Below are 17,390 nucleotides of genomic sequence, written 5' to 3'. Positions count from 1 at the left end.
CAAGGTGTCCAGTGGAGACTAAGCTTGACATCTGTTCAACAGGAAAACTGGGATGTTTGTGTTCTGACTTGTCATCTGCCACTATTACCTGGAGTGAAGAAGAAAGGAGTGTGTTGAGCACTAATGTCAGTCCCTAAATTACCACGTGTGGTCCAACACAGACCAAAGTCTGGGGGAGTGTTTCCACTGACCTCATTTGGCTCAGCATGAAATCAGCATATCTGATAGCTCCTTCTAATCTTGTGCAATGAATGCTAAATGGGTCTCCTTCTAAAGGTACAACTTTATTTTTATGATAGAAGCTAATCTTAGCAAAATGCTGTGAAACAGCATTTATGACTTGAAAATAGTGTTATTAAGCACTATTGTATTAAATACAGAACAGTGTAAACATCACGCTGTTTCTAAGCAGGAACAGACAACATTAAAAAGTCAACCTTTTAGGAGCTATACCATAAAACATTATAGAACAAAATGTGGGAGATATAGTACATATTTTAAAATGCAAAGTAGAAATCCCAAAAAGGAAAGCATGTGTTGTTCTGATTACTTTATATTACAAGATTTATTTATAGCAAAATTACAAAGATTTTGGCAGTTTTGTGTTCTGAATTGAAGCAGCTTTTAAAAAAAAAGATAATATTTTTATAGGAGAAGATGTAAGATTCTTATGAAGCCAGGCATTTGACGGGGCATTAAATTTTATTTCCTTGCTGTGTGTTCTATGTTGGAGGTTAACAACCAAACCACATGGCAGACGCTGACTCCAGCGAGCCCTACTGTAATAAATAATAATTGCCCCTCTGTTTCATTTAAAGTACTGTAAATCTGGAATTTGATCCCAGGAAAGATGGCAGAATGAAGACCTAGATTACACATTGCTGCTGCTGCTCAGTGTTTGACATCTCCCAGATGGGTGGGGCAGGATTGTGAGTACAGTGGGGCAAGTGCATCTGCCAGGGCCTCACTGCCCCTTGGCTCTGTGCCACGGGTCAGCCCCGCTGGGCTCCTCCTGCAGCACTGCCAGGGTCACGCGTGGGGAAACAGCAGGGGAGCTTGCTCAGTTTATACTGGGGTGTTCTGGAGGAAGATGCAGTATGTAAATACTGAGGTACCTCTCTAAGTAGTGTAAGTAACTGAAAAGTCTCCATAGTATGTGGGCTGCTGTCTCATTTAATTTACCTTTATAAATAAGAGCCTTCTCTGCATTTGTACCTAACTGCATATTTCTACATTCTATCTTTGTCTATTAATGTCTCTTCTCTGTGTAGTCAAATTTCACATATAAAAATCCCCACCCCCAAAAGGCAAAGCTTTCAGAAGACAGAATGACTACAGGCAAGCTCAAGGTTAATAGTGAATTTGTATAACATGAAAGGCACCACGGTGCATTGAGCAGTGGCATTAGCCTGATGCAGCAAAATCACCCACGACCTTCCCGCTATGATTCCATCAGCTGTGCTGGTCTTTATGAGCATGTGCAAGTAGGTGCAGGCTCACAGCCATCAGCCAAGCTCCTACCACCTGCTCTGACTCCTCCTGGGATCAGGGCAGTGATTTTCATGAGAGTGGCTCCTGGCCACAAGCTGCTTTTCCAGGGACAGTAGCTTACCATTAGCTCTTTAATTTCAGGTTTCACCCTGACCCGAGTCAAGGTCCCAGTAGCACATTAGCTTTGTGATATCTCTGTTTCTGAACAACGTGGTCCTTATTTCTGTGGATAAGATACAAGAAACATAGAGAAACCATGCTTCTGATTTTTAGGGACCATCTATGCTGGGTTTCTTGTGCTGGGGATGTTTTCAGGGGTTTTAGTGTTTGATTTTTTTTCCTTTTGAAGTGGACGCCTATTGGTCTGAATTTATCAAAAACCAAAAATTTTCTACAGAAGGCCATGTGGTTCCACTCCCCTCTATAATTTCTCCCTTTCTTCACCCCTTGGGATTGCAACATTGCCCAGTAGAGCAAGAACACAGAGTTCCCAAAACCATCCACCAAAGCTTTGGCATGGAGACAAGAACACAAGCAGCCTGAAGATTTCAACCACATCCTTTCAGGCCTGCAGCTAGGACTGAGCGCTCGCATGAATTATGTGTGTGACTGTGACCAGAAAAACACAGGAAATACTGCCGCTAGCATATGGATCTGAAAAGGGGTTCATTTTCCTGTGAGCTGCACAGGCCAGCAGGATGTTGTTTAAAAGTTCTCATCTGATGTAGCCGCTAGTTTTTCTCAAAACAGAGGGAGGGAGGATGCTTCAGCTTTTTCAGCTCTCACACAACCTGAGAACAAGCAGCGTTATTCCACGGATCTTTTATAGCCTGAAGAGATGATCAGCAGGCTCCGAGCAATTTACAGAGTAACTATTTCTAACAATACAGTTGTAGGAGTTGTGAGATCTCGTGACTGCTCAGAAGGAAAACACTCCCCAGAAATGTTTGCTGTGGTTCTGCCAGCTCGGGGTGCACCAGTGCTGTGTAATGCTGGCACACGGCAAGGAGTAAATGTGCACACCTGTCTGGTTACCCTGGGAGCGGCGCAGGTTTGTGGGCCACTCCCTACAATGGCCTCGTTCCAGGTGACAGGGACACAGGGCACACCGTGGCTGCACCTGTCCCTGGAGAGCAGCTGGTGGGGTGCAGGGCACCCCTACACACCTATCCAGCTCCGCTGGGACTGTGTGCAGACATGAGCCTCGAGGAAGGAGCCCAGTGCCCAGGGGCTGGCCATCCCCTACAGAGGCACAGGGAGGCAACAGGCTTCTCTTTCTGTTTCAGCAATGAGCAGAAATTATGCAGCTTCAGCTTTCCATTTCCTTGCAATCCGAAAGAGTTTAAAAAAAAAAAAAAAAAAATGGGATTTTTGGCATGCCGGCTCCCTCTGGTGACTCTTTGGTGCAGCTCCACTGCTGAATGGCAAGAACAGTTTTAAGGAGTGGAATTATATTAAATCTGACTAATTTCAATTTATAATCTGTGAGGTTATTACTACATTTCACCTGCATTCCAGTGGTATCCCCCGCATCCCATGAGTGGTTAGAGCCGGACTTATTTCAACTCGCTCTTAGCAAGACCTAAAGTAAGAAGTGTAAAAACTAATTTTTAAAAAATCTGTGACTGTGATCTGAATGTGGCTAAACCTTTAGGCGAGAATCTACCTTTTCTGTACTTTGTCTGTCTTTTCCCCAGTTAAATTGAGTAAACTGATCTCTAAACAGACTTACCTTCTGTTGCTGAAATACTGAGCATTGTTTTGTGCTGTCTTTAGCATCTGCTTTCCCAAATTTCCTGCTGTGATTTTCTATCTGTAAAACTTACTTCCCACTTTTAGCCTCCTGGCTTAAAATAATCAGGCTACAGAGTGGCTCCAACTGGATACACAGGATGGAGAAGCGTGTAGTTAACTCTAAGAATGGTAGAAGTTGCCTGTGAAAGTGTAAGGTGGTTTAATTTAAAGAAGCTGTGTTTAGAAAATGCTACTCACAAAGTTTTAAGGCCGGTTAGTTCTAAAACATAATTTGTGAGAGCAGAGGTTTTGACTTCTTTTATTATGGAGCAGCTGATTAGAGGCTTGAAGATGTGGCCTTTTATTTGGTTGAATTACTGTAATCCCTTGACATAAGGGAACAATTCTGCCAGGCTTACGATTTTTACCTACTCTCAGGCAGACAGCTGCCTGACTGAAATTGGTGCTGATGTTAAAATTGAGGGCTTAGCAATTCCAGCAAATAAACACATTGCCCAGTAAGATTTGGCTTCCAGACAAGTTCTCAGAGGAGATTCTGACCATCTAAGAAGCTTCCCGAGACCTGTCAAAGCACAGCACCTTTGAAGGTCTGCCTGCATCGGTTGCATTCAAGCACACTTACCAACAGTACTAAGCCTGTCTTTTAGCTGTGAAAAATTGGGATGGAAAAGTGTCAGCTGAAAAACTCTAATCCTCTCCTGACTGCTGGCCCCAGCTGCCTGGTCAGAGCAGCACAGGAGCTGTGAGGAGGAGAGCCTTGCAGTACTGCCCAGATTCATTACTGACGTGGAAGCCACCTCTGCATGTTTTTCTGATCCGGTTTTTGAGGTATTTGACCAAGAGCCATCCTCCACAGAGTCAGCTATGAAATATTTTCTGATTTTCCAAAGGGTAATTAGTGCTAGGCTGAGTCTGATTGAGGCTGAAACACCCATTTGCTGGCTGACTGCAAGGGCTTCTGCTCTTAATTCGAGCTCTGAAGACCAGCTGACTTCTGCAGTCTGAGGGCTAGCAAGGGAAGGAAGGACCAGCAGAACAAGATGTTTCCATACCAGCAGAAGTTGTCTGGGGCAACAAAAACCTCTCTGTTTACTCATTAGGCTACTGTAAGTGGGAGATGCAGTCTCTTTAGCCATGGCAAAGCTGGCCTCTCTCTCCAGTCCATGTTCTGGCCAGCCTGTGGAGGGCCGACAAAAGCCTTTCTGTGCAAGAAGCCCCTTCATGCTACTCTCAAGGAGCCATTGCTGCTTCAAGCCATTCTCAGAGGGAAAAATGGAAAGTGGAAAGCGATGTCTCAGAGAACAAAATGGAAAGTAGCCAGACATTTGCAACATGATTTTTGCTGCTCTCATACAGTCTTCATTGTGATAGTTTAACAGTGAGCCTTTTGACTGAAAGTAGCCCCAAATGAGCCTCAACATTTGTTATTTAAAAGGCTCACCATGACGACTGAGGATTGTATGACTTGAACTAAGAGAAGAGTTAGCAGCAATCAGCAGACATTTAGAAAATTATTCAGACTTTGTTGCTGGGTTTCTGAATGATCATTCACAAACCTCTACAGGGCCATGGTGACCTGCTGAATATGCTGATGATCTGATCTGCCCCAGATCAGATATGTGACCTACATAAACCCATCATATTTGCCAATGCATCAGATCATTTGTTTTGATTTAGTCAAGCATATTAGAGAGAGAAAAAAAAAAAAAAGTAAGTGAATTTCCAAGGCTGAATAATGTCTTGGTCTTGTAATCACAACACACATGAGAATTTTTTCTCCTTCTCAATTTGAGCTGAGGTATAAAATAATACAACACATGGAGGGGTTTTTAAAATTATTATTTATATATTGCTATAATGTCAGCATAGTTTAAACCGCCACTTTTGTGCTCCAGATTCTTTTCATTCTAAATGTTGGAGGTCCACCATATTTGCTGGTGTTGGAAGACTACATCAGTTGTAAATCACAGAGTGACAGCCTGACTTTGCTTTTTCTAGGCTACTCTAAACAGGAGTTTGAGAATATCTAGTGCACCTACTTTCTGTATCAACTTATCTCATATCTCAAACTTTAAAGCCACATACAACTGTAATTTACAGTATTTTACGTAAATTCATTGCAAATGAAGAGTAGCTGGGGTTTTGTCTTTATATCTGGAACTTAACATCAATTACGTATGTTGACTCTTCTTTCTTTAACAGTAGTAAGAGAAAATCTCATTAATTTCTGGAGGAGTGGGGCTAAGATCTGTGTAATAAAGAAAAGACCTGGTTATGTTCAAAGTCATTGGCCACAGGATTAAGGGCAACCCTTGCATGTTGGTTATCAAGCTTCTGTGAAACCTTGCTTAACAAAAACTTACAGGCATGGGCACCACTCAGAGTCCTTTGAGGCCGTTGCACAGTGCACCGTTTTTCAGTCTTTCTCAACAAAGAACAACCCAAATTTTAGAAAAATTTCAAAGACTGTATCAAGCAGACTGTTCACAGTTACCAACATCTATTAAGCAAAATATTCTACATCCGTTTATTTTTATTTTGCCTTCCCTCCCTTGTGTTTTTTCTGTTCACTCACTCATACACATGGGGAGTTGTCAAGGCGTGGGACTGTGTATTTCATTGTGTTTTATTGCTGTCATGTCATAGATAACTTTCTGATACTCTTTGAACTACGGGTAGCTTAGAGACCACCCAAGAGAGTGGCTGCCTTGGGACAGGCTGGGTTCTTGTTGCCAAATCTGCTTGGAAGCAGGATTAACCTCCTGCCACAGGTCATCTGGTGTGATTATTGGACATGAGCATCAGAAGATGGAATGATAGCTGCCAGCTTGTTAGACTGAACCCATTCTTCTAGGTGGGAGTGAAGAAACACAAGGGAAGGTATGTAAAATGCATCTTGTGTTTGCATACAGACATCAGTCATTGGCTCTTTGTTCATACTCAGTAATCATCCACTGATCACTGTACACCACAATTCTTGTCTATCATATTGAGGTCATTAGGCTTCTGGGAACCCACACCAGGAATTTGGTCTATGCCACAGAAACCTTGCTCAAACATTTAACAGAAGCTGGGAACCTTGTTGCACCAGGGAACTCCCAGCTAGGGTGCAGCAATCAAACCCAGGAACAGATAGAGAATGTTAGGGAGAAAAGCAACAGTCTTTGTCTCAGCAGGCTGGCAACAAAAATGTTCTCAGTGTGTTTCTGAAATTCCGTAAGTGAGGATTTGAGGAGGATTTGGAAGTAACCATGGAGGCAGATAGTTGTACCTCTCCAGAATTTTAGGAGAAGGAATGAAAATGCTAATCTAAAAGCCTTGCAATTTGAGAAGCAAAGCTGTACCGTTTCCTGATTTGAGATGAGTGAGGATGATGCTCATAATATATGAAGAAATTTAATTTTTCTTGAAAGCATACATAGCTACCATTGGTCTGAAGTATTTTGGAGGGAATCAATGGAGGAAACTTGAGGGGAAAAGTCATGGCAGAAGAAAAGGTACATTTATAAAGCTTGGAGAAGGAGATGTGGTAGTAGTGAAGACCCCGGAATAAGGAGAGTTTCAAAGTCTGGATAAATGGTAAAGACTATATGGGATGCATTAAGCAAGAAAAACATGCAAGACTCAGATGACAATTTGCTATGGGGATCCAGAGAAGCGTGGAAATCAGAAATGTGTAAGCTTAAATATTAGGAAAAAATGACAGTGTTGTTCATGGTAGATGAATATTTTGGACAGGACTGCAGATCAAGAGCTTGATTTTGACCACTTTGAGGTATTGTCTTAGACTTCCACAAGCTTGCATAGAAGATGCACTCGAGAGCTTTAATTTGGACAGAAGGGAGAATGACTATCAGAGAATGGCAAGGAGAAAGGCATTACAACAGCAGAACCAGGGGGAAGGAGAACCAGAGTAAAAACTGGCAGAGGCAAAGACAGCAGCAGGCTGTAAAGAATGGAGAAAGAGGTCACTGGAGACTTGGCCAGAAAGCTTTGAGACTGGGTCCAAGGGCAACTGCATCAAAGCAAATGGAGACTGCGGGCAGAGAGGGCTGATAAGGTGGAACCAGTGAGCATCATTTTTGGTGAGCTGAATGGTAGAGGGAGAAGAAGGGGAGGCAGGTAGGGTTAAGGACAGGGTTAATGGTTTTTAAGAGTTACTAACAAAAGCTTAAGCACTGAACTCTGACTTGTATGCAAGTTGAGTTTATCGAAACCACTCGATTAAGTAAAAATGGATTAAAGGTTTCAGGAACCGATTGTACAGATGAAGGAGAGAGATAACAGGTCATTTATGCAAAGAGGAAACAAGAGAAAGCTCAACATAGGTTTTTGGGAAACTATAGCATTTTTCTTACTGGTTTCCTGTTCTGCTCTTGCATGGAATATATGCCCTCCTGTATTTCAGCTGTTTAAAAAAAGAATAAACTAAAATATATAGTAAGATTTAATTTCTTTCCAGCAAAAGATTTAATTTCTTTCCAGCAAATTTTTGATCAAGGAAGTCAAAATGCCTAGGAGATGTGTGTGCAGGGGTAAGTTTTGAGTTTCTCCATGACCAGTAATGACAGCTGTGTTTCTGATATCTTCTCCAAATGGGGCAGAGAGCCCAAATACAAGACACGTATTTCTTGCATTTGAATAAATCGGCAGTGTAGCTGGTGTGTACCTGATAACAAACATTTGAAGATGATGAAACTGGATTTTTCTAAGCTGCTATGATGCAGGAAGTGCCAAGAATGGAAGCAGGTGAAGCTGTATTCTGTTGAACTGAGAGTCATCACAGAGAGGAAAAGATTTTAATAATTATTCAGCTTCTGTCTAAGGAGGTTTCTGCCAGGCAGCTGCTCCTGCAGGCTCTGATTTTCCTCGGCTTCTGCTGGAGGTGGCAAGAGCAGGAAGCATTTGATGCTTTTCAGAGCTCAGCTGATGCTTTTCAGGGCTGAGACTGTCCTGTGTCTGTCAGAGCTGGATTGTGGTGCTCACGGCAGGGACAGGCTCTGGGCTCTCCCACTGGCACTGACCAGCAGAAGGGAGCACATTCCAGTACAGGGAGCACCAGATGTTTCTGGAATACATCTGGCAAAACATCTTGTGAAGTGTTGAGAGTCCGTGTTACTCCCATTGAGCAGATGCCGAGCTGAGCAAGACAGGCATTTGTTGTGCAACAGGGTGCATAGGCCGTGGTTTTATTAGCACAGTGTGGTTTTTTAACCTGTTTCATCTGCAGGCAGCTGAGCATATCCTTTTGATTGCAGTGCTAGGCAGCACCCTCAGGCACCACACACTGCTGGTGACTGAGACAATGATCTGCCCTGGAGGCCCCCAAGGGAAGAGGAGCCATTTCAGCAGCAGTGCCAGGACTCGTCTGCAGAGGAGCAGCTCTGTGCCTCCCTCTCAGGAATTACACTTTTTCTGTTGCATTTCCATGAGCTGGGTCACAACCAGGGTGTGGTTTCTATGTGATATTTCGGAGATCTCATGGGTGTACCATCACATGCAAGAGATGCTCTGGGTTCACTGACTTTAATCCCATTATTTTCATCCCTATGTACCTCACATATTTGTATATATAAGTCACAGTGGACCATGTGACCTAATTATGAGCCTGTATGTTTTCCAAAATCAGTACAGAAATACTGATTTAGTCTGACCCCATGATTTTAAGGAGTGGAATCTTATTCCTGAAATAAGTCTGGCTGGTGAAGTTGGCACTTCAACACTTTTCCAGAAAAAAAGAGTCATTTGAAGCTCCTAGGTGGATCAATATTCAGCCCACACAGTTAATGTTAATACACTGTTATAAACCATAAGATGCATTTACTGAGCTTGGATCTTATAAAATCACAGTCATTTAGGTTGCAAGGAACCCTGGGAAGTCCATAGTTCAACCTGATGCGTAAGGCAAAATTAGCACCAAATTTAACAGGGTTGTCCAATGCTTTGTCTAGTTCAGTACTGAAAATCTCCTTAAAGAGACACATCACATTTTCACTGGGAAATCACACCAGTGCTTAAATACACTCAGTGGAATATTTTCTTCTTTATATCCCGTCACAAAATAGTCTCTTTCAATTCACAACCAGACAACTTCATCTTCTGGGTAACTGTCCTTGACACGGGCAGGCCGCTGTTATGTGCCCCACATGCAGCTGCTTGTTCTCCTGTAACTGTAGGGGCCATCCCTATACATGGAGGAAGCTGCCCTGGAAGACCTGCCAGCTTCATTTGGCTCTTCACAAGTGCTTTTCATTGCACCTAGCTCAGCCAAAGACCTGCGGTGGATGCTGGATTTAACGACATTAGTTTGCGGCATTTTTTCCTGTTTCTTTGGGTTTTGTTGTTTGTTTGGGGGTTGTGTTTTCTGTTTGTTTGCTTTGTCGTCATATTTTAAATCAAGACTTCAGTTGGGAAAAAACATTATGAGGAAGACACATCAGTGAAGTCAAAACATATTTAAGTGGTAAATGCAAACCAGAATGTGCCAATAAAAAGAATAGGCCTTTTTTTCTGTTTAGTGGTATGAGTATATGATACTTCTTTTGATATTCTCATTTTTTGAAGGAAACTAGAAAATAATTCATTTAGCATTGGCTGAGACATTTTTATTTGGCTGTTATCCTCTTTGGCCAGGTCTGTTTGCATGATAATTTCAAAGTGATTTGAGTTCTAAAATGCTGAAAATGAGCCTGTTTTATCTGTGCCTTTCACTGCTTTCTGCAAATCTGGAAATGTGTTTTTGATAGAGAGAGGATCAGCTCCAAATCATAAAACTAAATAACCCTTCAAACTTTAGGGAATTCAAGCTGCCAACCAGACTTCAATCCTGAGTTTGGTAAATGTCAACACCCTTCCTTGGGCAGTGAAGCAGAGTGAAGGAAGAAGTGTTAAATAGGATGAGGAGCTGCCTTAATTACTTGAATATTTTAAATTTTTTTTTCCAGGAGACACCCAATTCAGGAACACTTGGTTATTTCAAATCTTGTGACCCTACTTAGCTTTCTAAGCTGGTGCTTTGGTTAGATGGAGAGAAGCAAAAAGACAGCTGCTGATGAAGCAGCACGGATGTGATGTGACTACAAAAATGACAAAAAATTGTCCTATTCTCATTCATAATTTATAAGTATCTAGAATTCTGCAAATATTCTTTGAGACAGTGACTTCATTTAAAAAGCATTGACAGTTCAAATTATATTAGTGTATGGCTGCTCAATCTGGTTTGGAATTCTAGGTTTGTTTATCAACATTAATCGGATTAAATTACCTGCAGTGAAATATAAGCCCTTTGAGAAAAACCAATCCTTGTCCTGCTGCCTTTAGCAGTGTTCAGACAGACTTTGTTTTAAAGTATCTTAAGGATGAGCGTGAACACGTTGTGGGTATGAAGCATTTTCAGGTAGTGGTGAGAAGGGGCAGTGTTTTGTCAGGAAGGGTGTTTTTGCTGCCAGACGTCCCAGGTGAAGAGCAGGGCCCAGGCACGGTGTGACGTTGCGAAGCAGGGGCTGGGTCAGGCGCAGAGTGGATTGGGAACCCGTGGGGACAGGGGGATGGGTGGCAACCTGTGAGCCCCATCCCCAAGAAAGGGCAGAGCAGGGCAGGGCACCCAGTGAGAGAAATGGAGGAGCACCAGGACAGAGCAGGCACAGTGCCTCAGGAAACTGAGTGCCCACAAATCCATTGCCGGGAAAAAGGGACAGGGTGACTCCAGGGATCAGCATTTGCAGTCCTCCCTATTCACAACTGATATTGTAAACCTTGTGCAGTCTATGTGGAATTAGTAACTTCATATTTCTAACTTGGATGTGCTCTCACACACAAACAATTTCTTCTAAAATATCCTAGCTTTGTTTTGCCTTTTTTTTTTTTTTTTTTTGCTACAAGTAAAATCTTACAGTCTGTATTTCATGCTCATTTTTACTCCATGTTCAATCAGTGAACAGAAATGATCCCCAAACTACAGCATTTTGGTCCTTCTTGGTTACTGGTTGAGAAAGCTGAGAGCATGAGCTGCGTTACTGGTACAGGGATTGGAAATATGAGAAGGAAATACCCTTTCTGCTGAATTAGCATTGCCATAGTTGTGGTTGTAAAAATGGTTGAGGTGACCTGAGTAATGAATTTTTACTCAGTCTCTAACAGAACGTAACCTTTCAGCTAACAATTCAGATTTTGCTAAGCAAAGATGCTGAACTGATCCAGCAATACACTCTGTGGGTAGAGCTTCACCTCACTACCTGCTTGTGATATGGTTCATATTGACAAAGGGTAGGGCACAGCCTGAATAACCCCACTGGAGCCACGCTGGAGAGCCACTGCCCCAGCCTCTTCTCTTGAGCTGTGGCTGAATGTGCCAGTATGCACCTGCCCAGCTCCAGCACCTTCTGATCACCCTTGCCAGCTACTGTGGGCTACTACAATGTTATGTGGCTATGCTTTTAATCCAAGAGGATGATTGCTGTAATTTAACTGAGTATTTTTAGTACTCCAGGCCATTTTTTGCACTGTAAAAGTCTGTAGCTTTGTGCAGGAAATGTATCTTTTCAGGACGGTTACCAGCATTTCCTGTCATACTTGTTCAGATGTTACTGACAAGAGTTTCATTACCTCTATGTCAAATCACACTAATTTATTCCATTGTGTAGACGAGCATCTTATTTCATAATGCCACACCAAGGTCAGTTCATTCTGACAACCTGTGAGCTGATGCTGTGAGTTCATCTTGAGGCTTATATATAAGTATACGAAATCTTGTGCACTTACTGGTTAGAGAAGGAAACTTCCAAGGGACACTGTAGCATAAAATGACAGGCTGCAGACTGGAGGTTATGAAAAAATCATTAAATAAGATCAATAGCTACTTGCCATGCAAAAATCAATGGGTAATGCTTATTGATGTAATTTCTCTCCATTTCCTACAATTTTCATATTTAATATTGCAATTAAACCACATGACCAAAAGTCTTCACACCTACAAAAAACACAGTTCCATAGTTTCATCATACCATATATTACATGCCTTCTTGTCTGTCCATAACTTTCCCCTTCTCATCTTTGAAAAGCTCCCTAAAAAAATTATTCACTCTGGCTCATAGCAATTCCTGTCTGAAGTACTGAACAGCAGCTGTTAGATGAATACTGTGAATTGTGCAAGAAACGGCCCTGTAAGTGCAGAGGAAACAACAGGAGACAAATTTACCTTTAAAACACAAAATAATTTGGAAAAAAATGTTCATTACCCTATAGTTAGGTGAAATCATATTTAAAGTGTTTGTCTTAGTGAGCACCTTCATGTATCACAGTTCCTTAACTGGAAATGGCTTGATTATTGCAGGGCACACTTACAAGGACTGTGGCTTTGGAGCATTAATGTATTTGCTTGGTTTATGTCAGAAGAATAGTTTCCCAGGAGACTGTGTGCTGTCATTTGTGTGGAAGAAAAGAGAGGGAGCAGCCCAGAGCCCAGCACAGAGTGATGGGCTCATGTTAGAAGTGGAGCTGGTTGTTGTTAAGGCATCGTAAGATACTGTTTTCAGCTATTTGTACCTTTGTGGAAAGGCAATAACTTATGCTGAGATTTTTTTCAAGTTATATATTTGGAAAAATCTATCCTGTATTTTGGAGTGATGTGGACATAAACAGTGAGACGTAGGAACTTCAAGATTAAGTGACACGGGGGCCAAAACTCTTGGACTTACACAATCATCACTTCTTACTCCCAATTAGCAGTAATCTGGATCTTGCCCTCACCCTCAAGGGTGAACTCCTCTTTGAAAGTTGTGCCCCGACACGTGCCCTGACTTGCAGGGTGCACATTGGAGTATTTGATTATCTGGCAGTGATTATATAAAGCAGCTGGGGTGTCATTTCTCCTCATTGCAGAGAAGAAGTGATACAAAAGGGAAGCATTTTTCCTGACAGTTAGAAATGGTTACTAGAACTATGTATGATCTTTAATTAAATTGAAAATATTTTTATGTAATGACAGCAATGGCCCCAGAAAATAGTCTAATTCAGGCTTAGGTTTTAGTCAAATCATGCATTTTTGATGAACAGTTATGTTCCCACTTGGTTTGTCATAAACTGGGGAACCCTGAGACTAACCTTGTGCATTTGCTCTTTAGATTTTTTGAAGAATAACAGCTATTCCTCTCTGGTCTCTCTGTCATCTTTTTGTCTTGGTGTTGCTTCCTTTTTCAGCTAAAATTCTATCACACCAGGGCACCTGAGAAGATGGGGTAGGCCCATTCATTGAAGTCTGCTTCCTTGTACTGAACATGAAGGCAGGGAAATAACTGTAATTTGATTCAGTTTCATAAAGTCTCCTTCACTTGTTGGCTGAAACCAGCCAGCAGTAGGTACTTCATAACTTTCCTCAAACCTGAACTTCCAAATATCCTGTGATAGGTATTTACCCTTTCCATCCAGCCCCTCGCGGTATTTGGAGGTCAAAAGAACACATTCTCCATGTAAGAAATTACCCCGTGTCATCACAGCTTTGATGCCAATAGCCTCCTCTCTGTCAGGCTCTTGCCTCAGGACAACTTTGCAATGGTGTTCAACACAAACTTGACCAAGGCTTACCAAGGAAAAAAAGAGAAGCAAATACTGTTCGGAGCCTTTATTCAAGGAAGAGAATATCTGTTGTAAATACACCATAACATGACTTGAACTTAGAGGTTTGTGAGAAAAGAAGTAAATATGGGCATTAAACTTGCCTTTATTTTAGTTTTCTGTTTCTTCCTTCACAAAAAAATACTTGATGCAAGCTAAATACAACCTTAACCGTGCCTTCTGTATTTTCAGGGATTAAGCATCTGAAGAGTCAGAGTGACTCAGTGTTTCCAGAAGAAGAAGAGGGTGTTGGCGAGAGGGAAGAGGAGTGGGGCCATTAACCAGCGCAGAGCTGCCCCGAGCCCCGTCCCGGAGTCACTGAACTGCCCCTCGGCCCCGCCGTGTCCTGCCCTGCCCGCTCCCTGTGCCCGGGGGCCTCTGCAGGCACTGCGCTCTTGTTCTGTGACCCTTCTTCCCGGAGATCAAACAGTTATTTTAAAGTCATTTTTTCTTTTATTTTCTATGACTTAGAAATGTTATTTGCAAATGTGTTAGCTCCCTTACGTCAGTACTGCCAGAGCTTAACTACTGCGTGTGAGCTGTATCTAAAGCTTGTTGTAAATAAAAGTGATTTAAAAGGTACAAAATAAATAATACATTAATTTAGACAGGATTGTCTATTTTACAGAGGGTTTGTCTTGCTACAGAGGAATGTTCATATAAAATGATCCTTTCAGTTAAGGGCAGTTTTTACCATTGTTGGTAGAGTTACTCGCAGTGATGTGGATAGAAAAAAGGTAACAACAGCCAAAATGATTTCTTTCTACATAATATCACTTATCTCGAGGCATTAGAAAACATTTCAGTGTGGGAGTGAGGAGCACAGGAACGTGCAAGGCCTGTGAGCAGGGTCCCAGCCCCGCTGAGCCATGGGAAGTGCCACATCCCCCTTTGTCACCTGCAGCAAGGACAGGGCACAGCCTTCCTGCCCTGTGCTTGGCTCAGTCTGAGCCACTGAGTGACAGCACAGCAAGCTGCACAGGTTCACCTTGCATCTGAGTCCCAGGGTTTTGGCTAAAGTCAGCATGGTTCATGCCATCCTTTTCATTTTTTAGACCATGCAAACTGAATGGCATAAAATGGAATAAGGTGGAGAAGGAAAACAATGTTTCTTCAAAGTCACACTTAAAAGATTATTTCGATTTTTCAATCAATGGCAGATTTTTAAATGAATTCACTGTCATTTTGTATTAACTGTTTGCCTTTGATACAAAAGTTTTATTCTCAGTTTGACTTTCCACTGCTGAAAGTCTCTTTTAAACGGTTGAGCTAGGAAGAAAAAATAATAAAATTAAAAAAAAAAAAAAAGGGAGATGAAATACAGGAAAACACAGAGCCTTTTGTCTATGCCTTGCATGATGATTTCACTCTCAATCTGAGGTCTTCCACAAAGACCTGCTGAGAACGGGATCTGTCAACTAGTGTTTCTTTATATTTGAGAGCCACTTTCGCCCTCCATCTGTATCTCTGTATCTGTCCTCTTTGGTTCCATTTTCTGTAGAAACACTGCAGACAGGATCCATGACTCCAGCTCAGCAAGGGTGTGCAAGAAGGACTAAAGAAGGACTCTGCAAATACACAGAAGCCGCTACAGGACTTACAGGACTGAGAGCTTTTTATGTCCCAAACAACAAAAAGAAGGAAATGACCCTTGAGAAACTGTTTGAATGGCCCCAGGTCAGGTCTGGAATGGCAGCAAGAAGCACTGGGCTCTGTTCCCAGCTCTGCCATGGCTTTGCTTTCGCACAGCACCAGGCTCTTCACAAAATTGCTCGTTGCCACAGTACTCCTAAGCTGTGAATCAGTCACTGGTGTTTAACCTCACACCGTCTCTGTGTTGCTAGCTAATAAAGCACTTTGGATATTAATGGCTTTTTGCTGGTTATTAGTACCCACAGGCTGCAGATGAGAACTGTCTGTAACAGGACACCGGGACAAGGTATTGAACACTGGAATCTCAGCATTTCAAAGGCAACACACAAAGCATCTGACAGGAGCTTGCAGAATTCATCACTGAACACATTGTTTCAGGTTGACTGTTGGACCTGAGTATAACTCCACTTTATAAATAATAGGAAAAAAAAATCCACCCAGGTTTACTTAGTATTTGACTTTCAGAATGGTGTATGTTGTTTATTCTCCAGGTGCAAAATCACATAATATTTAAATAGCTATTAAGAGTCAAGATTTTAAACTCCTTTTTAAAGCATTCTAAAGTGTGCTTTCTAAAGCATACTTTCCACTGAAGTCAGAATAATTTTGCTTGAGAAAGACCATAGGTTTTGGCTGAAACATACTTTCTTTCAGGGAAATACGATATGTAGTGTATAGGAAAGCTTCTATTATCTTGCTATAAGTTTAATTACTGGATTTCTTGCTTTTTTTTTCCTAAGATCGCTAAAAATTCTGTTGAAATCTTCAAGGATTTACTCACAGTCTTCTCATAGGACCATTATTTCTCCCCAGTAATGCAAACCGAAAAATCACCATTAGTTTTTGCACTGTTGGTGTTATTTGACCAAAGTGTCATATCCAGCACTGACTCCAAGGCAGGGCTGCAGGGGAGGTTCTATTGCCTGTGCTTGGGCAAGGGCCTCCCATGGTGTCCAGGGTCCAGGCAGTCAGTAAGAAAGGGACTTCCAGTTAATCTGCACTTCGTGTAACATGAAGGGCCAGGCTGGTGGTGGTTTTCACTCTTTAAAAAAAAAAAAAAAAAAAAAAAAGGCATTTCTTTTACTCCAGAAGGTGAATCATTGGGTGGCTCTCTCCAGAGCTGGCTTGGGCAGGCTGTGGTGCCTGGGGAGGGACCCAAGCAGGGCTCCTGCAGGCTGCAGGTCTGCTTTTGTACAGCTGGCACTGTACAACAAAATATCCTGCTCAGTGCGGGGCTCCCCTCCTCGTTTCTTTTATCTTGAGACAAGCTTTTTTTCATGAGGGACCTTATTCCTTGAGAAAATAAGGCATTGTCTGTCTGCTAACCCTGGGGGGACAATGTAAGGGCATATTTAAAACATGCTGTCCCTCAAACTCCCCTTTCTTCCTCTCCTATTGCATCTATGTTAGTGCCCAGGCCCACAGATGTTCTTTTTTTATTCTTTTTATTATTCTTTCTATAGCAGCTCAGCGCAAGAGTGAGCTCCAGAAAGAGCCTCAGTTGTTCTGTTGATTCCTGACATGTGCAATTACATTTAACCTTTTCATGCACAGCATTATACTTGGCAACTGAGTGGATGCTAAATGCCGTCTGCTTTGCCGTAGTCTCTCCTTTATCCTCCGGTGAGGATAGCAGCACTTTGAGCAAATCTCAGGCAAGTTATTTGTGCACCCTCTGCTAAACCTCAGGCTGCTTGGTAAGATGCTCCTGATCTCCAGTTTCATCAAAGTGGGCTGATGGAGTTTATACAAGTTCAGTGTCTATATTCTGCTATAGATTTTCTGTGTTTTTTATTAAATAATCTGGGAGGTTTAGGGCAGAAAAAATGATTTGATATTTCTGCTAGGCCATACATGCTCTTTCAATTTTGCAATGATTC

The 17,390-nt window shown here is 42.1% G+C and overlaps 1 protein-coding gene across 1 annotated transcript in view; it reads left to right on the top strand.

Annotated features, from left to right (window-relative positions):
• PPP1R1C (protein phosphatase 1 regulatory inhibitor subunit 1C) overlaps nt 1–15,735 on the top strand; it is a 45,726-nt gene extending 29,991 nt beyond the window's left edge. Inside the window, 1 exon segment of the mRNA XM_066189810.1 lies at nt 14,050–15,735. Within this exon segment, the coding sequence (XP_066045907.1) occupies nt 14,050–14,138 (89 nt within the window). The 3' untranslated portion in view covers nt 14,139–15,735.
• Nucleotides 15,736–17,390: the final 1,655 nt, after the last annotated feature.

The sequence above is a fragment of the Chamaea fasciata genome, unplaced genomic scaffold, assembly GCF_029207755.1.
Source record: "Chamaea fasciata isolate MVZ Bird 193981 ecotype frontalis unplaced genomic scaffold, bChaFas1.0.hap1 SCAF_8, whole genome shotgun sequence".
NCBI classification, from domain to species: domain Eukaryota; kingdom Metazoa; phylum Chordata; class Aves; order Passeriformes; family Sylviidae; genus Chamaea; species Chamaea fasciata.
This window is presented reverse-complemented; position numbering and strand designations above follow the sequence as displayed.